The sequence below is a fragment of the Perna viridis genome, chromosome 3, assembly GCF_037379345.1.
Source record: "Perna viridis isolate PV_CMFRI_1.1 ecotype Kerala chromosome 3, ASM3737934v1, whole genome shotgun sequence".
NCBI lineage: Eukaryota > Metazoa > Mollusca > Bivalvia > Mytilida > Mytilidae > Perna > Perna viridis.
In genome coordinates this window covers 9,187,506-9,212,031 of record NC_142447.1, presented here as the reverse complement: position 1 = coordinate 9,212,031, position 24,526 = coordinate 9,187,506, and the positions used below count along the sequence as shown (strand labels likewise).

At 32.5% G+C, this 24,526-nt stretch overlaps 1 protein-coding gene across 10 annotated transcripts in view; it reads left to right on the top strand.

Moving 5' to 3' along the window:
* The window catches only part of LOC148620926 (galactoside alpha-(1,2)-fucosyltransferase 2-like), a 38,230-nt gene extending 21,144 nt beyond the window's left edge, over positions 1 to 17,086 (top strand). For 5 of the 10 annotated variants that reach the window (XM_088574821.1, XM_088574824.1, XM_088574819.1 and 2 more), the window contains exons 2-3: positions 7,004 to 7,080; positions 11,037 to 17,086. In XM_088574821.1, coding sequence (XP_088430947.1) covers positions 7,040 to 7,080; positions 11,037 to 11,739 — 744 coding nt within the window. In that variant the 5' untranslated portion in view covers positions 7,004 to 7,039 and the 3' untranslated portion in view covers positions 11,740 to 17,086. Of the gene's footprint in view, positions 1 to 7,003; positions 7,081 to 10,795 lie in introns of all 10 variants that reach the window. The other 5 variants (XM_088574816.1, XM_088574818.1, XM_088574814.1 and 2 more) reach the window with 1 other exon arrangement.
* The last annotated feature ends 7,440 nt before the right edge of the window (positions 17,087 to 24,526 follow it).

Genomic DNA, 24,526 nt, shown 5'->3' with positions numbered 1-24,526 from the left:
ACATAAAACACTTGAGGTAATTAATTTGTTGGTTTAACAGAGTTTAGTCTTAGAATAAATCTATATATTTTTATTTAAGAGACTGCTTATTCCTTTAATAAAATAGTGCATAAAATGCAAAAAGTTGTTATTTTCCTTTTCTTCCAGTGCAGAAAAATGCTTTTATTTATTCAATTTCATAGGGGGAAGTAAAAAGTGAGTTAAAAAGTAACAAATGTCACAGTTATGGTTTTCAAATTGAAATTGAAAAAGTTAACAAGAATAACATTTTCAAAAATGAATTAACTTAAAACAAAAAAAAATACAAGTAACTGAAGGCATCAGTGTTTAGGTTTTCAGTAAATGAAGGTATCAGTGTTAGGTTTTCTGTAACTGAAGGCATCAGTGTTAGGTTTTCTGTAAATGAAGGCACCAGTGTTAGGTTTTCGGTAAATGAAGGCATCAGTGTTAGGTTTTCAAATCAGAGTTTTGACTTTTAAATAATTTGTTCACAAAAGTGGTTGACTGCACTTACATACATGTATATCTGTAAATTGACATAAGTACAAAATTATTTTTAATACTTGAAGTGTAGCAAAGCTTTTTTTTCTTCTCAAGAGTTCAGACTTAGATTTTTAAATATAAAAATGCAGTATTATATATAAATTTATTGAATAGTGGGTACACAAGTAAGTAAAATAAATTGATAGATTTATAAAGCAGTAGCACCTGATGTTTAAGGTTTTTAATTTACCCTCAGGTTCATTCTGAGTAATCAGTGCCAGGCTTGGTGTTTTATGACCTTTTCCACATCCTGTCATCCTGGTTGCAAATATTAATTACAAAAAACACTGGATATTTGTTCAACAATAAAAGAACAGAATCTGATTTTTTCATACATTTTCAACTAGTTAATTTAATCATATATTTGAAATCTTAACAGCTTCTTTGATTGCAATAAAACTGGTAAGAAAAATCTGAAATCTGATGAAAAATAAATAACAATATAAAGAGAATAGATATGGTGTATATTATTCAGGCCCCAAGTCTTAATCTTAAAATGTAAGGTTTTCAAGTCAGAAGTTTGAACACACAGTTAATTAGTTTCACAGTTATACATGTAAATATTAAACAGTAAATGAAAAAAAATTAACAAAACTCTAATTTTAAGTAGAGATTTAATGTTTTTATTGGTAAAACTAATGACCTTGAAATGTTACCAAAATATGTAGGAGAGAATTCAGTATAATGTTATGTATATTCAAAATTTGCTTTTTTTAAATCAGAAAAAAAACAATATTTACTTTTAAAGTGAAAAAATTGATATTAAATCAAATTCAATCATTTAGAGAAAAAAATGTCATGTTTTATATTTAAAATTTTGTAAAATATAAAAATAACAAAAAATAAAACTTGCTTTTAACACAATTTTTCTACTTTAATATCAATTTTAAAATACTGAGGTTAGCCACCTGTGTGCAGTGTTCTAGGATTTTTCAGAAATTGAGGTTTCCTCGGGAAAAATCCATATAAAATCAACTTTCCCACAGTCAATGACTGCTTTCCTAACAAAACAAATCCTTACAGCATATGAAGTTTTCAACTTGCCATGGGTAAGTGTAACTAAGTACCTAACTTTCCCCGGACACAAATTTCACTTGTCCCGGGTAACGGAAATAGGAATCCTGGAACACTGCACCTGTGTGAGATAATTAACTGTACAGGTAAAACCATCAGGTCCATGTACCTATTAAGTTAATTAGTCACTTCCTTTTGTATACTGGATACAGGTGATGCTGGGGGTTGGGGTCCTGTTAATTAGGAGCCAATAAGCAATAAATACCTGGCATTAGATGCCTGACAGGGTGTTAAAAACCCCCGTAGTAGTAGCCAGGTATAGAGTATACCAGGTATTTATCAGACTATGCTGCAAGCTGTACTGTACAGTTTTAGGGGGTGGTTGGTCTATTGAAGACAAAATACAAAGGTTTTAAGGTATATCGGCCGGGACTTTTGAGAATTGCTGGTTTGAAGGGAAGACCAGTTTTCTGAGGGTCCAGTTTATAGAAGTTTCTCTGTATATGTATTGAATTTTTTTTTAAATATTTGACGCTATATGAGTGATTAACATGATGGATACTTTCCCACCTTTTTACTACATGCAGCACCGTTGTCTATGCTCCCAATTTTTAGTAGAGTCTGAGTTTTGTTACTTTTGTTACTTTGTTTGTATTTAATATTTTAGTTACTACGCAGACTTTTTCTATCGCACTAGAATTCTAACAAAAAGGTTTCTGGAGCAGGTTTATGTTGCTACAAGATTGAAGTCATCACTACAGAAGTTTTATGGCCGTCATCATGAACTTGTGGATCGTTACAGTGTATCCATCTGTGCCATTTAAACTGATTTGTTCAACATGATATAGTTTTCCTTACCTCTTTCATCTGCCCTGGACTAGACTTTTTATGAGCAGCTCAGCAGGTGTTTCTAGAAAAGCGGAGATCGCTTACCCTACCGGTGCACCTGGTCCATGCTCCTAGTTTTTAGTGGAATCCGAGTTGCTCATTTGCTTTTGTTACTTTGTATGTATGATTTTAGTTACTTTATGTTCTTTGTTGTGTATGTCTGTTTTCCATGTCTGGTCTTTGTCCTTGGATTACATTCTTTTGATGTCTGCTAGAACCTTTTGAAAATTTCCAATTGGGTTTTTAAGGTGTGACAACAATGGAACAGACTTTTTTGGGGCATATTTTGCAAACTGCATGGGTTTTACTGAAGTAATGTATGAATGAGACGACCACCATGGTATTAAAAGGCCCTTTTCAGCTGATAAATTTGTGCATGCACTGTAATATATTGAAGTTTGTAAGCCCATTTTTTTTGTGGTGCATTCCTCCAAACCTAATTGAATTCTGAAGGTTTAATTAAAAAAATATATGAGAAAACTTCTGGTCATATTCTAAGGTATATCTACTATTTCTACTATTTTAAAGTACATTGAACACATATTTCCTTCTTTCCATCAATGTCAATGGAATTGGAATCACTGTTCAGTTTTTATCTAAAGAGGTTTGGTTCAAACAAGTCCTCTTGCCTATGCACCCTAGTATTGGACTAAGTGATAGTGAGAGGCAAATTAAAATAATATTTCTTTTCATTAAATGAGTACCATGAGGTGCAATATATGAGGAAATATAACAAATATTCAAGAATGTTGCAAGCCATTTTAGCAAGTTTTTCAAAGGGACATAACCCACTAACACACAACAACCTGGACGGCAGTCTCATTGGGGAAAGGGAAAACAGAACACATTCTTGGAAACTTGAACTATTTTCACTTCAGTAAATACCTGAATGGTTTGAAATTAGTTATTAAAAAGTTTTTAAGTACTTTCCATGACTCTGATGAATTGAATATGTGAATTTGAAGTACATTGTATACTGTTGTCAATTGGTCCAATTTGACAGTCAGTCAGTGTGTTGGATGACAAAAATATGGAAAGTTACTTACCATTTCATAAAACCTTAATAAACAAAGTCAAAGTTAGGAATATTAAAAAGACTATAATAAATAGCAGAAAATGATGTAAAAAGATAACATCTTTTTGTAGGTAAATTGTTATGCAATAATTTTCCTTTTAATTTAATCAGTGATGTTTGGTAATTTTGCAATCTTAAAACAATAATAAATTGGTTTATTCTCTAGATATTTCTCTTTCGTATGATGAAAAGTTAATTAAAATCACTTATGAAATGGCTTCACTGTTGGTTTTTTTTTAAAGAAAAAAAATTGCATAGACTATAGGGAAAATTAAATGTGGGACTCACTTTTGGCATGGGGCTTTTTATGTACCTCCCGTCGGCCTTGTGTCTATTTAGTACTTCAAAGTTCATCTCCCTCACTTTTTAAAAAAAGGTCATATTTCAGATTTGCCTCCACTTCAAAATATCACTCTATTTATTATAAAATATATGGCTGTTATAAGCATGAAAGGGTCTATTTGAAGTTTTTGCTTTCAATCATGTACTATATTTTGGATTTTGACAGAGTTATGTAAATGGGTTATATACACATGCAGATGTATTTTATGTCACTATCCATTTGGCTTTATCTGAAAGGGATAAAATACTTATGGTATGCAGTCTTGATCAATTCAGAGTCCTTCTACAACATGTATTTGACTAAATATGTGTACCAGGATATATGAATCAAGTACATGTAGCTGCTTCTGGATTAAAAAATAAACTCTGCTAACCTTTTTACAAATATCTGAAATGTAATTGTTTGGATTGAAACAAAGGCTGTATTGCCACTTCTGCATGTACAAAGTACATTGTACAAATGTAAATAAACTGGGTATATTCTGAAAAAGGTTTAGCTAAAAATGGAAAATTCATATTAGATTAATGAAGTACATGTATGTCCTTTTGTTTTAAAAAAAAAAGCTACTCATATGTACATCTGTAGCAGCATCTTAAATGCCTTAACCACATTTATAGGAAGATTAACTTAGTATTTTTTATGCCTTCTCAGCAAAAAGTTGGCAGGCATAGTGTTTAACAAAAATATGATAAATGATGTTAATGTAGATATAATCAGAAAAACCCAAAGGAAAATGACATCTTGTTTTGTTTTCACCTTTAGTTTATTTTATGTTATTTGGGTATTAAGGGGCAACTCTTTCACTGTACCTGTGTATAATGATGTTTTGGGGTCAGCTGCAGCCTGCCCTGTGGTACATGAATGAGGATATCCTTGTTATTCATTGAGCCCAATGGTTGGCCTAGGGTTGACATTTTCACCCTGTTGGGGTTGTTATCTTTTTGACATACATGTATACATCATATCTATTCTCATTATATTCATATTAATCCAAACCCTCAGTGATAGATAAAAGAACATATATTGGATAGGACCTCTACTTGTACTTAGTCCAATGTATTCAATTGGACATCTCATCAAATAATTTTTGTTACTCTAAGATTAATTTAAAAATTCATTCAAAACTGAATTTGGTCATAAAATTCTCTCTACAGGTAAAACTTTCATTAATGAATGACCCTGAGTATGTATTTATTAAAGGAAATCTTAATGTAGAATTACTTGTCATAATTTGAAAGAATATTTTTTTTCAGTTTTTTGTGAACAAATCCCAGCATTTTAATTATAATTAATGCCATTGAAGTGCATTGGTAAAATATTTACAATGTACCTATAAATATTTCTTTTACATGTTAACATAAACAGCAAAGTACACAGATCAATTTTTAAATTATACTTGTACAAATATACATGTACATAAAATATGAAGTGGCACCTTTTGACGCAGGACCTACATGTATAAGTGTTTTGTTTCTTGTAAATACTGCTTTTGTGGTCTTGTAGTACATTCAATATGCCACAAGTGCAGGAAGTTATGGAATCAATCCTGGCCAAGTCATACCAGAGACTTTGAAATAGGCAGTCACTGCTTCTTTGCCAAGCACACAGCATATAAAAGCTAGAGTGAAGACTGATTGGCACTATGGATTTTTTTTCTTGAGTAAAAATAACTTGTAATTTTTTCACCATTTATTGAAACAGTCTTTTTTTTTGGTCTTCTCACTACTTTGTTTTCATGTTTTCAATTAGGTAACAATTTTTTTAAAACTCCATAGTGCCCCTACTTCCCAGAAAATCAAATGGCTTTGCTTACTGTCTTAAAGTGTCTTTGGTCTTGACGCTGTTCAGAACATAGTACATTTGGAATATGTCTTGATATGTGTAATTGAATATGTTATGTACTGTCACTGCATTTTGTAGGTACATGTAGTGATGTACATGTAAATGTATTTAAGTTGTTTCCAAATGTACATGTAATTCATTGATATCAACTACTTTGTTACTTATAAATGTAAGCCCTCACAATTTAATTAAAGACTTTCTTCACAGCTTCTGTGACTTGAAAACATATATTGGTTACTATAGCTTAATATTTACACGTTCCATAACATTAGTACACCAATTACAAGTTTAGCCAGAAACTTTGAGTTATAAATACTGTCCCTCCGACACAATTACCCTCTATAGAGGCTGCTGGTTTTTGTTTTTGAGTGAAGCATATAAGTATATAAACAATATTAATACATTACTGTAATACACGTTATGAGGAAGTTCAGTACACAGGAAAATGGAATTTAAGAGCAGTTAATGCTGGTACATTTATATCCATTTTTGTCCCCTGCGATGCTTCACCAGGAAATACTGTCTATCCGTCTGTCTGCCCTTTCACGTTTTCCACACTTTTTTTGTCATACTATTATCAAATAAGTTCGTTTTTGGTATGTGGCCTTATTATGAAGAGTTACAGATTAAGTTTGACTCTGGTTAGGATTGAATGATTTTTAAGGAAGTTATGGCCCTTGGACTGAGAATATTTCAGTGAATATAAAGTTTTCCACACTTTTTTTTATGTGGGGGACATTGGAACGCTATCCTTTTATATACCAGAGGCCTAATGTTTGAGGCAATAAAAATTTATATGCTTGCTTCCTGAACGCTACCTACCCTAAACATTTGATGGCCATTTGGGTAAAGTACTTGTTTCATGATTAACTTAATGGAAATTGTTTTTGAAAAATAAAATAACTTCCCTACATACCCACTCTAATTTTTTCTTCCTGCAGGCCGGAAACAAGACTATTATTTATTTGGAGCCTAATATGAATTTGAATATGTACTTATATGACATATTTTTTTAAGTGTCAGTCTGTTAGAATCCGGCAGTGAGTGAAACATGGTTCTCCCATTTTGAGTGTCTAATTTGACTATTTGAGATTAAAAATCTTAATTTTTAATAATCCATGACTAGTTTTTAAACATCTCCACCAATGTCCAGTGATGCAGAGACCTAATAGGGTAATTTCTTATAGAGAAAACTTCTTTGAATTAAATTATGTTATCAGGTGGCTGGGTTTATCTCTTTTGTCTAGTTTGTACAAAAACTTGTTCTTAAAAACAACATTTTTTATGGCCTTTTTCAGATATGATACTTAAATAAAAACCATGGCTACCATTCGATGGAAATTCAAAGAGTTGGTGAGCAGGACCCCTATAAAAAGTAAGTACATGTACTTGTACAATAGTGCCAAATCTCACATATTAGTCTCACAAAAGTTTGGCAGCCCTGTAATTAATATTTACAAAAATTAAGAGAGTGATTGCTGTTTAGTCATTTCTTAATTGAGTTTAGAGGTGATGAGAAGAATCTATCACTGCTGAGAATGCAAGACAGAGAAATGTCAGACACCTAAGATTTCAAGTTCTCTAGGCTGTGATGAGATTTCCTTATCCAGCCTTGTTTGGTTCTTTTTCTCACTTTTAGAATTAATTTTGATACAATGTATTACATTATTATGCCAATTTAGAATGCTATGCCTGCCAAAATTTCCCTGGATGTCATAAAACATTTAACTGTGACATCACAAACATCACATGTTTTATTTCACCTGTGGGTGAGTTCAGGAAATCTCACATGGCTAAAAATAGGAATATGCTGGTCTTTTCAGAGAGAAAACTCTTATTTTTGTCCAATCTCCAACAACTCAATTAAAAGTTCATAAAATGGCTGTTCATGCTTTCCTTTGGATATAATTTTTATTGGTGTTTTTATGTATTTACGTACATATGCCAGTGTCAACTAAAATAACTTGAAATTTGGTATAGATCCTGTGGAGTCTGTGATATTACAAAAAAAGTTTCATGATGTCTTGTAAATAAAAAGGGATTTCAGCAAGCAGGGCAGTCTAAATTGGCATACTTATCATAAAATTAATTTGTGAAGTGAGAAAAAGAATCAAATTCAAAATTGCAAGACAATAGATCTCAGACACTCTCAGGTTAAATTTCAATGTTCTCTAACTCAGCAGATCCATGTTAGAAAACTTGAAACTTGAAATCCTAACCTTGTGTGTCTGAGAATTCTCTGTCTTGCACTCTCAGCAGTCTCCTATGCCAATCTTCTTCCATTCCAAATAGTTGTTTTAAGAACCCCTTTTTCTGGAAATTTTATTCATTTTGTGTAAAATCAAACAAATTTTAACTTGGAATCCCCTTTTTAGCTCACCTGTCGTCATTGTCTATTGTTGTCTGTCGTCGTCATTGTTAACAATTTTTCAAACATCTCTGAAAATTATGAATGGATTCAAATGAAACTTAGCATGGTTGTTCCTTAGGGTATCCTGCACAAAGATGCCATTTTGATTTTTTGATCCATTTAAAAAACGTGGCCGCCATTACAAAATTTTGAACATAGGGGTCAGACGGCAGCTTTTCTCATATATCTCCAAACCCATTAGGTTTAACCAAATTCAGACATTGGGAAAAAGAGTTCAGCATGATGAGATCTATTTATGGAAAAATTTTAGTGAAAATCTGCTGACCCATGTTTGATTCATTGTCCCTTTTTGGACATTTTTTTGTTGTTGATGATGCACAAATCAATGTTTGAATTTTTGATCTGTGGAAAACATGACTGGTGTTACTAAAAATAGGACATAGGGGTCAGACAGCAGTTTTTTGCATATATCTCCAAATCTGTTAGGTTTAACCAAATTCTGACCTGGGTAAAAGTGTTCAGCATGATCTTATCTATCAGTGGTCAAATTCATGTGAAATGTTGAATTTATTACCATTTTTAACGTTTTTTGCTGTTTTTGATGTTATTACTTTAAAAAATCTGCACCTCATAAACTACTGTACAAAATTCAGTGAAAGTTAGTATATATGTTTTTTAGGGTATCCTGCATAAAATGAGCCCTTGGATTTTTGACTCTAGAAAATTCATGGCCACTGTTACTAAAATAAAACATAGGGGTCATACCAAGTTTTCACATATATCCCACCCCATGCAGGTCTGGGTGTCAAAAAATTAGGCCCACTGCAGCGCTAAGCTTGTCGTTACAGGCATTTGGATAGTGCTCAGAACCTTGGCCTGGGGCTATGACAATCTGCCCAAAGAGCAACTGGGTTGTGTGCCCCAGGTAGTGGAATGGGGTAGCCCTGGCATGTTACATACTGGGGTCATCAGGCTATAATATGGAAAACTTGACTGCAAACCATAGGGGTGCATCGTATTGGGAAAATGCCACGTTCCTCACACGTTAAAGAACCCTTCTGTGGTATTCTATCGGAGTAGGAACCATTACACAGGATGCTAAATTGACTGATCCTACCCAATCAAAATTTGTCAACCCCATTATCCTTGTGTCCTATCCCATTTTCCATTTCATCATCATTTCATGTTCATTTTATCCATTTCATGTTCATAGTCTGGATATAGCTGAAATATTGCTGCTTGGGCTTTAAACCCCAACAATCAATCGATCAATCAATCATATATATCCCAAAAACCGTTAATTTTGACTTGGGTGAAAGTGTTCAGCATGATAAGATCTTTCAAAAGTAAAGATCTCACATAGCACTTCTTGGTCAAATGGCCACCCCTATATTGTACCACAGACACACTGACCCTAGATCTATGCATTGTAAAAGCATGATTTGTGTGTATGCTGATCAAAAGTAGTCAAAATATAGCTGAGAATGTGTACTTTAAAATCATATTTGTAACTTAATACAAAGGTGTATGAATATTGTTTATATGTGTGTTATTTGCCTCCTTGCTGTCAGTTAGCAAAAGAGGTAAAGAAAATCAATTTTCAGAATTATTTATTTGAGTCAATTCTGTGAAAAATTTATAAAATCATTGTACCATTAGGATAATGTTTTTGAAACCGTATAATCCAAGCTTCGCAATGGTATACAACATAAAGATTTCATTTGTCCTGGGAATTCACAGTTAAACTTTTTCAATTATTTTTTTAATTAGTGAAGTAAAAGAAACTTAAGATGTGATTAGTGAGACATAAGCCATATTGGAGCTATTGCCCCTTTTCAGCATTTTTTTGCTCTTTTAAATGTTTTCTTTTTAAAAAATCTTTCAAAAATGGTGGCAGTTACTAAAAATAGGACATAGGGATCAGACAGAAATTGTTTGCACTTAAGTTTAACCAAATTCTAACCAGGTTAAAGTGTTCAGCATGATGAGATCTATTTCTGTTTTTATCTGTTAAGCCATGTTGGAGTTATTGCCCTTTTTGAGGTTTTTAATATTTACTTATTTCTTTCAAAATTCTTTTCCTTTGAAACTACCTGACCAATTAGAACCAAACTTGGTATGAATGTTCCTTAGGATATTTGTCATAGATCTGATTGGGGAATTTTTTTATCACTTAAAAACATGGCCACTGTTACTAAAATTAGAAGAAAGGGGTTAGACAGAAATTTTTCTCATATATCTCCATAATTGTTTGGTTTAGCCAAAATATTTCAATTGCCGAAAACATCCTTATTATAAGGCCTACCAAAGTCTGCAAGAGATCAAATTTATTGGAAGAATCCTTGTTAGATTTATTGCCCTTAAAAGGTGAAAAATGACATGTTTTTTTTTACTGTTTTCAGCCAATATCTTTAAAACTATGATAGAAAAAAACTCAATTGATGATGAAATGATCCTTTTGATAAGGCCTACCAAAGTCTTTATTTTAGTCAAAATTGTTGGACAACTCCTTGTTAGAGTATTGCCCATCAAAGGCAAAAATAAAACCAGATGAGCAATTCAGGCACATGGGAGCCTTTTGTTCTTTTTTTAAATCCCTCTGGAACACGCCTCTCTTTTCAGAATCTCTGTATCCTTGCAGTATTAAATACAGATATAATACATATAGAATAGTCATGTTATATAACCTTTGAATGCTGTATTTGTTTTGTTTTTACAGATATAACTATTTGGTTTGTTATTTTCATTGCTGTGTTGTACATCTATGTCTACATGTCCACATGTGGAAAATTTCTGTACCATGACTACTTTGGAGTGAATAGACCAAAATTTTTATGCATAAAATTTCAAGGTGGTCTTGCAAATCAAATGTTTCAATATGCATTTGGTTTAAGCATGGCGAAGAGCAGAAAACTACAGTTTATTATTCCTGCTGATAACATGTTAACAAAATATTTTAGAATTCTTCCTAATACCTGGGAGAGTTATGGTTACCATAGCAGCTCATGTTCTTGTTTTTGGAAACATGATGATGAAATTGACTGTGGTTATGATGAAAGTTTAGAGAAATCTCCTGATACAGACCTGTCATTCAATGGCTATTTTCAATCATGGAAATATTGGATAAAATACGAAGAAAATGTTCGTAAAGCTTTTACATTTAAATCTAGTATTTTAAAAGAAGCCAATAAACAAATTACTAGAATTTTACAACTTAACAATTCTTCAATATCAAATGGTACAGTTCTGGTAGGCATTCATATACGAAATGGTGATTACTCAAAATCTAATTTTGCTTCATTTGGATATAGATTAGCACCAGCAAGTTATTTAGAAAGTGCAACAAACTTTTTTAGAAAACGATATAAAAAAGTGTTATTTATAGTTTGTACTAACGATCTTCCTTGGACTAAACAAGTACTTTCTATACAGAATGATGTGCACATAGTAGCAGGAAATCCAGCAGAAATTGACATGGCATTGCTTTCTAGAACTAACCATACCGTAATGACTGTTGGAACCTACGGTTGGATGATAGCTTGGTTAACAAGGGGAACAACTCTTCATTATAAATACCCTTACAGAGAAGGTTCAGACTTCGCCAAGCAGTTTCATTCTGATTACTCTGACCATTTTTATCCTAAATGGATTGCAATGGAATGATTTATTATTTTCAAGGCAGTTTCATTCCCACTATTGAAATAACTTGGATCTTAAATGGATTGCCATGGAATGATTTTTTTATTTGCAAGGCAGTTTTATTTCAATTAAAATTTGTTTTAATGACCACCTGTATTTAACAAGAACAGGTCTTAAAAAGATAATGATTAAAATATTCTCCGTAGAGCATTCCACGTTAAATGAAACTGAATACCTGTTTTATGTGACCACGATTTGGGCTCCCTTTGATGGTCACTTAAGACAGTCGTGTATGTACTCAACAATTTTTGTCTTAAATAATTGCAATGAAATGATTTTTTTTTATTTTCAAAATTGCTTCATTCTAAATACTCAAAAAGTCAAATTACAGTTACTCAAACAATTTTCATCTTTAACGGAATTCATTTAGGGATTCAAATTAGCTACAAGAGTGATGGGTCCATGACTTTTTCAAATTTCAAAACCCCACTTGCGAAAAATCATACGTCCTCAGTGGAGTGTTAGTGTGAGAGATTGATGGTCTAGGATTGAAGTTAAAAGGCCCTGTCATGATATTAGATCAGTCCATTATTAATTTGCCAACGAATAATTTGTATAAATATTTGTAGTATTAATCACGTGCACGTGCGATTAACAGTAATCACCCCGAAAATTCTGTTATATGGTAACTGATTTTTTTTTTGTTGGTAGAAATTGAATGTATAAACATTCATTGTCATACACGTACAAAAAGTTCGATTCATTTATTCATTGATACTCTGAACTTCACTGGTCTTCTTTTACTTTGCCATTGGCTATTTTGTTCATAATCGACACGGCCGCGTGCATGTGTTTTTCATGGGCTGTCTGCCGTAGAAAAACAACGAAAACGGAAGAAAATTTTCTTTCTTCGAATATAAAAAAAATTCTCGATTAATTGGAGTTACTGATTGAGATGAAGATTAAATTTGAGTTTGATCTTTTTCGCTTGTGTCAATTTGTAATTTATCATATGTGTGTAATAAATTGTTCCTAGATATTGAATTACAATATGGCGGGTATATATATCATTTAATGTCCCATAAGTTGCCATATTTTTCTCAAATAGCATTGAAAAGCAATGTTTTATTGAAAAGTATATACACATTTCATATACATTTGTAACATGACTTTACATGTACTTCCCATGCATTTAGATTAGCAGGTGTGTGCAATTAATTTTAAATTCAGATAATAGTATAACAATCTGCTTAACTATGTTAAAAACCTTTGAAGTTATACTTGCTCTATTTGTTCAGGAATTTACATTTGCAGAGCATTTATTTCCTATTTTTTTTTTTAGTTTCAGGCACGTGTGAAATAACTCGGGAACAATCATAAAATGTGATATATGATTATAAGAAATAAAAAAAGGACCGAAACGGTCCAACCTTAATTTAAAAAAAAATTCAAGTGAGTCCCATGTATACCACTTATGAAAGAGTTACTAGTAAGTCCCTTGATAAAAATATATATACATGTACATCATACAGAATCATTGATGAGTGAAAATTAGAAAAAAAAGTCTTAAAATTGATCAAGAATACATGTGGAAGAATGACCTCCATTGAAATTTATTTTGTGTATCCATTATGATGAAATGATATGATTTATATGATTAACCAGGAGAGTGACTCTTTAGAACCAAAAATCTTTAGTTTATAGAGATGGATTTATATTAATTACGCTTATTTCAAATTCCAACACTGTGTTTTGTTAGGTTTATTAGGAATAGGTGTTGCAATGTATTTGAATGAATACTTTCGTGTGAAATAAGTATTACGTATCATTTTAAAGGAGACAATATGTCAATTTCTTCAAAAAATTGTTTACCATGTTCGAAAAAATATTGGGTTAGAGTTTATTTGAAAACTTTAAACACAGAGTTTTTATTATAACTTTTAGTTATCAGAATTCTTATATTAGTAAACTTGACATTTTGAGATTATGTATGAGCACGAAAGCATAAATAATTCCAATTATAGATAATTTTGTATTGATTGTTTTGGGTTGTTTTTGTTTTTATATTTTATTTCCACTTTATACGACTGCAAAAATGTGGCGTTATTATCATACTGACAATAGGATGCTGTTATCGTTTGTATTGACTTAGTCCTTGTCGTCGTCGTTAATATTTTCGTTTCCACTCAATAACTTTTGTTGTAGTGATTTAAATATTATGAAATTTCGATGTATTGTAACCTGATGCTAAAAGAAGCTTGCTAATTGAACTAGGGTCACTGGCCCCCTACGGTTCTGCAAAAAGTGTGCTTGAAGGGGTATAATAGGTGTTTATTTAAAACAAAGGTGTAGAATGTTTAATATATCTTATTCAATTTTGACAGCTCTTGCCATCACTTGGCGTTCGTCGTCGTCGTTCGTTAACAATTTTTCAAAAATCTCCTCTAAAACTGCGGAGTTATATGAAAATGTGCACTTATGTTCCTTGGGTATCTTGTACAAAAGTTGTGTTTTGATTTTCGATCTGTCAAAAAACATGACCGCTGTTACTAAAAAGAAAACATAGGGGTCAACTTGTAGTTTTTCGCATATATCTCCAAAACCGTTAGCTTTTGTCAAATTCTGACGGGGTAAAAGTGTTCAACATGATGAGATCTATCTGTGGTCAAATTTTCATTTTAATATGTCAAGCCATTTAGGAGATATTCCCTTTTTCGACGTATTTTGCTATTTTTAATGTTATTTCTTTCAAAAATCTTCTCCTCTGACCCTACTTGACCAATTGAAACCAAACTTGGTATGAATGTTCCTTTGGGTATCTTGCACTAAATTAATGTTTATTTCTTTCATCCGTCAAAAACATGGCCGCCATTATTAAAATAGAACATAGGGATCAGAATGTAGTTTTCTGACATTTATCTCCAAAACCATTAGGTTTAGCCAAATTATGACATAGTGTAAAAGTGTTCAGCATGATGAGATCTATCTGGATAAATTTTCATTTAATCTGTTATGTCATGTAATGGTCCTGATGATAAGTCCTACCAAAGTCTTCTTGAGTCAAAATTGTTAGACAACTTGTTGAATTTATTGCCGCTGAAAGACAAAATTGAACCAGGTGAGCGATTCAGGCTCCTTGGAGCCTTTTGTTTTATTTTTTTCTTTTAAAATTCCGTCGTAAGATATTTTGACAGATTTAAAATACCATTTAGCATTGTCAGTCTAGAGTACGGGCCAAATCCTAAAAAAAATAACTTTTTGTTATTAATCTGATTTTAAATTTTGTTTTTAATTGGTGCCCTGAAAACATTCCTGCCTGTGTTTTTCAATCGAGTTATAAGGGGTCAAAAGGGCTACACCCCCCTCCAAAAAAAAAAAAAAAATCAGCTTTTTATTTCAGTCCGATTTTAATTTTTTTCATTGAAGTCCATGTCTGCATTTTTTTCAATCAGAATTCGAATATTTCTCACCGTTTTTTTAGTAACAAGAGGTCAAATTAGCCAAACGCATTTTTGGAAAACTATTTTTATAATATAAATTTTCATTTGATTTTAATTAAAAAAAAATTTAAAGGGATTTAAGTTGTATGCTAGCAAATTTACTCTTATCATTATATGAGATAATAGGATATAAAATGAAAGCACCCTTAAAGCATATCTTTTTACTTAAAGTCAAATTTCAAAATATCGTGCAATTCTGTGTCTAAACCAGTTGTATTCAAAATGAACAATAAGCCTCTTTGTTTAAATGTGTCAAAAATTAATATTGTGTCCAGCCTTGACCCAGGTTGGCTATGGCCGTATCTTACTTTGCTCAGCAAAGCTTTTTATTCTAAAAGTATCCATGCATATGAAATGCAGACATTGTCAATGATTCATGGTGCAGAAAAAAACCACCAAAATAGTGCTTTTAATAAACAAACACTATATGTTTTCAAAAAATAGTCCTATCAGCATGCAGATTTGTATTTTGGCGTACCCATACTTTCATTTTCCTCTGCTATCATTCAATCAAGAATGACAATTCTGCTAAGTATCAATTTCATATAAAAAAAAAGCAAAAACCGAATAACAGAGACTGGTATGTAGTATCCAACTATTTCTAAAGAAATAAATCACGGAAGCTCCATTTTATCATTGTTTACTACGGGATGTCCATTTAAGTCGCATTGTTTTACCCCGAGCGAAATGGTGGTTTATTTCGTTTCTAATTCGACTAGTTTTAGACGCAGACTGAGTTGCACGAAGTGTCGGTCTTGGGTTTATCACTTTTTTAACCATGACTGAGGTCTAAAGAGCTTTGAAGCACGTCATATTAGAAGAAGAAATAAAACATGGTGGATTTTTGGAGGACACTCCACTGTTTGATATTTATGAAACTGCTACTCGAGTTGTCCTTCAGTGTTTATTTACATTGAATTATAAATTCAAGGTAATAATGTTAGTTTATGTATGTTGAAATGATTTATTTAACATTCATACAGTCAAGTTATTTCATAAACATTTCCAGTGATGAGGGATGTTTACTCATAGTGGTATTATATATGTACATGTTTCTAGTCACATGTGTTTTAAGTCAAAATGAAAAAAGTTACTTTGTTTTTTTCTTATCTGACAGCGACTTCTCTCCCAAATTCACTTCATCCAAAACTTGTTATTGGATATTTTGCTTTCAATTTCCAAGTAAAATTGTCAGAATTGGCATAATTAGTTTTTAACATTTAGAGGATAATAGTATGATTATCACGTTACTTAACCAATATTTACAAATGAAAAATTATGATCATGTGTCCTTAATGTGATTATCATATGTCTTTAATGTGATTATCATATGAAACAAGCATGTTGTACTGTTTGATTTGTATGGAACTGAACTTATTTTTGCTTTTATTTTCATTTTTGAAAGCTTGTTAATATTTTGTTTCAAAATCACAAATATGATGCAGTAATGGTAATTATGAAGTAAAATGTATTAGAAACGTTACAAATAAATATTATAGCTTAGGTCCCATTTTTAGGGAACCCCTCCCCTTTTCAAAATAGCTGGACCTGTCTGTGTGCCAAGATGTGTAGAATAGTTTCATCTAATCTTTGTTCGATATTTGGACAAAGATGAATATGTATTCACACATTGGGTAGAATTTTTAATCCGTGTGTATGATGACATTTTATGTGTTAATTGACTTTACATTGCAATGTTTCTTCATTTTGGTGTTTTTGATTTTTTTGTGTTAATGTAATTATCGATATAAGTTTAAGTTGAAAATAACGTAAGTGTTCCTTTGATAACTACAACAGCAATTATTGTAAATTTACTAGTTATTGTTATTTTTGTTATTTATAGAGGGTTAATGTATAAATTATGTAGTTGAGTTGTCATTCTTTGGACATAGGTGATTATATAGATATTCTACTATGGAACATAAATGTCATATAATGGATATCTTCATAATATTAATAATGGTATTAATTAAAAAAAAAACCAGAACAGACAAACAAAAACACCAAAGCACGATTCAGAGAATTCAGAAACAAAAACATGTTTGCAAGGTGGGAATTGATTCCTCTACACGTTTTTTAATTAAAAAGAAAATCGAAAAATCATTAAATAAAAAAGAAACACAAGTATTTTAGGTCACAATCACCAGATTTCAGTAGATGTCCCGAAAGGGCATCCATACAACGAATTAAAGGTTTTGAACCGGAAAAAAAGTTTCCATCCATAGAAGATTTATTTAAAAAAAAAATTGGGCATCATTTCGAGATTTTTGCTTTACAGTCAACATTTCGAAAACCCAAACAAAAGAGAGACATGAAAAAAAACCAAGTCCGCTCACAAAAAAATGAAGTACTTGCATTGTGAACTCCAACAAAACAAAAGGGAGTAAGACCTGGTTAAACATATTTTATTTGCTAAAAACAAAATGGATTGGACAAAATTAAATAATACTTGAGCCCTTTCCTAAATACAATATATAAATATGCATATAAAATAAGAGAGCATGCTTTAACAATATATTATGAACTTTACATTACTATAATGAGTAACTAAAAGTAAATTGCAGAGAAAAACAGCTTGGAGAAGGATCAAGCTCAAGCTAGCGAACAATAAGAAAGAGCGAGAAAACCCCCTATACCCAAATACAATAAAACAACAAACCCATGGCGGACTATGCAATTTTATTACACATAATTTATGTATCATGGGATAACTTCGTGATAAAATTTTTGACAGTATTGTGTTAATGCATGTACTCCTAATGCATTTCAAATTGCTTTATTGAAACTGAGATTCACAGCTCTTCTGACCACAGTTATGACGATAAAAAGTGATTAACTTATGACTTCCATTTCATGCAACACGGAGGCTACGTCTATTGAAAAATTAGAAAAAAAAACTAGTCCTATTAGAAACGGAGTAAATCTCGGAAACTCCATTTTATCAATGATTTACCCCGGGTTCCCATTTATGTCGTTATTTATTTATTCGTTTTTAATTAAAATTTTGAATGCTATTTCTTGACTTAATTTTGGTCTAAAGGAGACAGAATGTCCAGTCTACTAATTACCAGTTTTTAATTGCTATATTTTCTATTTGAAAAGAGATTGAAAATAAATATCTATTCATTAAGATAAACAAGACGTTATTTAGGTTCCTTCATCAACGTAGAAGAAATTTAAGTAGTGTGCATACTGGTATAATTAATTAGTTTTGGACCCTGGGTAAGGATCTCATTTGTAAATCTGGATCTGACTTTGTTAAATCCATCGACTTGAATAATATACATGTAACTCAATTCAGTTGCATGAAAACTGAATAATAATGTGAAAAATAAGAAATTTCATTTCTATATATGTAGAAAAATAAATTAACCCCCTTCTTTCGTAAAAAATACAAATATAAATACACAAGTAAAAACATACAAACAAACGAACAAAAAAGAAAGAAAATACGATGGCCGGCCAGTGATAAATTTCACTCCTCGAAAAAGCGTTTCTATGAATAGTTAATTCGTAACTAGAATACGAAAATAAGAAGTGTGCGGGGGATCCTGATATGGGACGGTGGTGGGGTCCATATGCACATCCTAGAAATTTGGCGGTTAAATAACCAATAAAGTATAAACTCAGTCCTTAATTGTCCGTAAAAGCTTAGCTTACGAAATAGTTTACTTGACGAGAAGTTCCCTGCATGACATAAATTGCAAAATGTTAAACCAGTCTTCGCCAGAACATTTTATATATATGGGTCCACGAAATTTGGCGGTGAACTAATATAACCCTGAGTGCATGGTATAAAGCTTTGCCGTAGGAACGTTTATGTCAACTTGAGGGGCTTTTTCTGTCAGTTTTGACATATGAACCGTTCTCAAAGTTGGCAAAAAACTTCATATGGAGTCTCCTGTGCAAGGTAGGTGTATAAGTGCTATGATTGTCCGTGGTGTTACTAAATTTTCAGTGCTTGGTGTTACTGCTGTGACAGTTAATCTTAGATTTGTTAAAAAAAATAAATGTTTATTGTTTTAAAAAGAAGTGTTAATTCTTTACAAAAAAAAAATAAAATGAAAAATAAATGTTAATTCTCTTTTTCGTTGTTGTCTGGAGACACACTGGTGGATTGTCCATTTTATTGTATGCCTACTTTTGAAATAAAGGTAAAATATTATGTACTTATATCTGTGCTGTTACATTAAAGTCTTTTGTGTTACTTCATATAAATTTTGTATAAAATTTCTCAATAATGAAGAAATAATTCGTGGAGGGGGTAGATTTGTACTCATTTTAACATGTGTACGGCATTTATATTCTATTATTTGTTCAATGAGAATATAAACGCTAAGCCCATGTTAAAATGAGTACAAATCTACCCCCGACAAGAGACCGTGCGCAGGTGCTAAATGTGGGGTTGTACCGACATATACTGTTTGACGATATGAAGACGTCATACTAGAATGTTTATTTTAATAGCAAGGAAGACATGATTATGTAGCTTTATATCCACTTTTCAGGGGTTATTTCTACGTCTCCATTTTGTTTATCTAGAGCTCCTATGGCTATTGCAAAGTATCTAAAACTTAATTTTGCAAAGAATTTGATTGACACGAAGTTTTATACCAAAGTAACAGAATGTTAATGACCCTTATTTGAGTAAATGTAATACCTTAAAACGACGATGAAGACGTTATATTAATACCTATCTTCAAATGAATTGGACCTATCTTCAACTTTTTAAGGATACCTGTAACAATTCATACAAGTCAATTGGAGTTCCATAGTCTATAGCTATAAATAACATTCTGGAATTTTCCCTGGGATGACAGAGCCTCGTTTTGACTCGTGTACCTTAGTTCCTTTTTGTCAAAGAGGCCACGACAGTGGCTTAAATTGACCTAGATATAACATGAAATCTTCGTTGTTAAGCAGATATTACTAGGATAATTAACTGGAAGAAGTGAATAACCCAAATGAGATCACGAGTGCCGAAGAACGCCTTAATTTAACGAGTGTGCGGAACTCGTTCCGCGCACGAATTAAATCTTACTGCGTTTTTGGCATGAGTGACCTTATTTTGGTTATTCACGATAATCAATTGATTATTCTATTTATTATATAGATTTACTTGATAATTCATTGCTATTTTCAACATAAATTTCAAATTTCGTGAACGTCGGATTGATTTCAATGTTGTGACGTTTTGGCGGGAGAAAGTCCGAGAGTGAAGTTACCGAATTTATTTCACAGTGGGACAAGGGTAAAACTGTATACCCCAAATCCTTCGGAATATGGGTTTAAAATTACTTTCCCTATTTGAATATTATAAAATCCTTTTTTTATAACTTGAAACGTGAACAGAGCAAATTGTGAAGGCTTTCATTGACTGAATACTACAGTACTTTGATTAATATATCATGTATATGTAGAAATGTAGAGCAAGGGTCTAAGTTGAATGAGATTTGTTTTAGCCCTGCAGTTGATGTTGAAGTTGTGATTTAGGTAAGTGACAGACAGTTTACATTTTAAATGGACTGTAGAAGCTCTGCCTTAGGAATTTTTTTTTTGACACCTTGAAGAGGGCCCCTCCATAACTTTGAAATCCGAGTTTGGGAGAAAAGTTGATATGCACACCCTGGAAATTTGTTGATAAACTAACCGGTATGTTGACTACCAAACCCTTTTTGGTTTGTTTGTGTATTTATTTGTGTGTTTATATTTGGCGTAATTTATGAGCGATATCGAGGTATTAAATAAATAACGATATTAATGGCAAGTCATGGTAAAACAATGATAAAATGGAGTTTCCGAGATAATGTAAGAGTACAATTTCTTGTAGCCAATTCACCAATTGAATAGTTAACCCTTTATTAATTGTATTTAGTTGACAACGTAACATTTCATGAGAACAACCCGTTCTAGTAAAACCAGGGGCGTTGCTAGGTCTTTTTTATTTTGTACGCAAAATTACGACGAGGGGTCTTGGGGGGGGGGGGGTCGCTCAAGGCCCCCAGTGAGTCATTGCATAAATCCTTTATTTCATCTTTAAAATGTGTGCTTTTATTTTTCATATAATAAGAACAGAACACTGTTTAAGTTCAAGCTATTGCATGGCTCATAGAACCATATGGTTTGTTAACTGCCCATAAAACGAATGTCGAATACACAACGGTATTGAAAACATAAAATATATTGAATTCTGGCGGATATTGCAACGAACCAACTGAATGAGTTGTAAACAGTAAATGGTGGAAAAAGAGTTGCCAGGACATGCATTAGGTTCAATATTACTCATAAAAAATATAATGGAGAACAAATAGCTGATAAACTACGTCTATGTTCGTGTTTACTGACGAAGAACGAGTAGAACTAACGTGAGGAACGTGCACTGTTAGTTTGTAATAAATATACTATTATATGATAAATTTAAGGGTACCGAATATACAAACACCATTTTCCTGCCATTTATAAAAAAGGGGGAAGTGAACATGTGAGCCAAAGCAGCAAGGTCTGCAGATCTGAAAAAAAGATGTTTTAAGGGAGAATAAGAAGGAGAATAACGCTGTTATATCGGTCGTTTGAATTTTAACGCCTCAAACAATCGTCAAATTGAACACAAAACTCTCCTAGATACTGCAAGTAGTATACATGTTGGGTTCGTGTCGTGTTTTTCAGGTGGAGCCAGGTGGAGCACCCAATGCGCATGCTATGTTTACATGTCACCTACACTCAATTTTTGACCCGTGTTATGAAGCTCTATCAGGTAAAATCTTGCGAAAATTTTAATTTTAATATGCTGTCGCTGAAGGTGTTAATAGGTGTTATCGGTTTTGAGCTACCCTTTTTTGTAAGAAGGTCTTTCTTTAGTATAGTTTTATTACACAACCAGATTTTATTTACAATTCATATTCATTGTTCCATTCGCCGGGAGGTTTTATGGCCTGTTCCATAAACCATTCTTTATTTCTTCCCCTTTAAGTAACACTTCACAATCCGATGTGCTTATGATTCCGATAACTTTTTTGGTCTTAATATGAGGGCCTCACTTTCCCATTTTTGTTCATTCCTTGGTTTGCATTGTGCACATTCTTTCGTCAATTTCACGTGTATGGCATCACAACTGGTGACCTCTTCTAAATGAATCCCTCGACAGGGGACTATCTTGTTAATCTTTATTTTTCCGTGTGCGTACATCTCCTTTGCGAGTCGGCCAAGAAGTGACCACACATCCTTTTTCATCTCTATTCGTACTTTTCTTCATTCAAGAACACATCCTGAATTTGTCGGGAGTACCCTGTTTCATGTCGATCAATAAATATCCGTGGGGTTTAGCAGTGGCATATTCGTACGATTTCATAAGGTAGTTTGTCTTTCTGGAGAACATTTGTCATGGCCTGTGATACGTCTCTGGAATTTCTAAACAGAACCAAGTAATGGGCATTCAGACTGATGGTCCTGTGATACTTGTTTTTGTTGAACAGATTCTGAACCAACAGCATGACACTTATATTTTATGGTGAGAATAGTTCGAGAAGAGATGCGAGTTAGATATATCTACTTCATCCATTTTATGATCTATCACAAGCAAGTGTCTCCCTCTGGTATCCAAGGTGTCAATGTCGGGGAGTCCTTGTACAAAGTCGACATTCTCCTTGTGTGACTTTATTTCGTCGATATTTTATCGATGCGTAATGAATACTTTTTTATCAAATGTTTATGAGAAGTTAGATAAATAACGCAATGTATTAGATGTAACAAAAACAATAAAGAGTAAAAAAGAAATAAAGTCACTCAAGAGTTATGGTTTGGGTTAGGATTAGGGCTAGGGTTAAGGGTAGAGTTAGGGTTAGAGTCTTGGTTAGAATGAGAAAAATAGAAAATAATTCAGATCAACACGGATCAGACTTACAGAACACTAGAGACTTGGGATTAGGAGTTAGTGTAAACACAACAGAAAAATCACAAGGACAAAGATTAGGGTTAGGGTTTGAGTCAGCGTTAGAGGTAGGGTTAGAGTTAGGGTTAGAGACATGGTTAGGGCTATGGTGAGAATAATAGAAAATGAATAAGAACAATACGGAAAAGACTAACAGAACATTAGAGACAAGGGTTAGAGTTAGGGTCAAGGGTTAGGATTAGATAATAGTTAAACAACACAACAAGGATTAAGTTAGGGTAAGAGTCGTGGATTGGGTTATGGGGGCGGATCCTGGATTTTATATTATGGGGCGCATAGTTAAAATTTTTTTAGGTTAATTTTTTTAAATATTCTTCTAGAGTGGGTGCAATGTAGATATTTTTTGTGGTAAAATTATCGAAAAATTAAACTTTCAACCTATAACCGCCTAAATCTACCCCTGACAAGCCATATTTTGCTCTTTTTTTTGGGGGGGGGGCTTACGTCCGCAACGCCCCCGCCTGAATCCGTCCCTGAGCTATTCTGTAAAAGTAAGCAATATATAATAAAGTATTACTTTTGCAGAATAGCGCATCAACCATATGATATTCCCTTGCTCGAAGTAATCGGAAATCTGAGAGACCCACGGTTACTTTATCCAATAAGAGGCCTTCTTACAAAATTCGTAATGAGAGAGAATTCATTTGCATATCCTAAGGACTCTGTAAACTAATTTGCATACAAAATTGACTTATGTAACATAAAACTGAATTTTGTCTCACAAAATTGAATTTGTTGACACAAAACTGAAATTTGACACACACCATTGACTTTTGAGACACAAAACAGACTTTTGTGTAACAAAATTGAAGTGAAAATTGAATTTTGTGACACAGAATTGATCTTTGTGACATAGAATTACTTTTTGTGATACAAAATTGAATTTTGTCTCAAAAAATGAATTTCGTCATTACAAAATGAAGTGATCATAAAACTATGGAAGCTTATATTAGTCACGAGTTGGCCAGTTGTTAACTAAACTTGTCAACAAAAAAAACAAGTGTGAAAGTTGCTTTATAACATATCTTTTAAACTTAATTTTGCCTACTTGTTGAGTTATTTTCTCCACTTTCCAACTTAGCGAATGTGCACTTGTTGACCTTCTGAATAAGTTTACTTTAATAAAGTGCGCGATATTTTTAATGTTACCTTGTTTTTGTGCACTTTCCAAGATAATTATGTTCACTTGTTGCGTTGTTTCTCACCTTTCCTTTCTTACATATTGAAAGTACTCGTGTACACAAGATAACATTAAAAAATCCGCTCACTTTATTAAAGTAAACTTATTCAGAAGAAGTCAACAAGTGCAACATTCGCAAAGTTGGAAAGTTGATAAAATAACTCAACAAGTAGGCAAAATTAA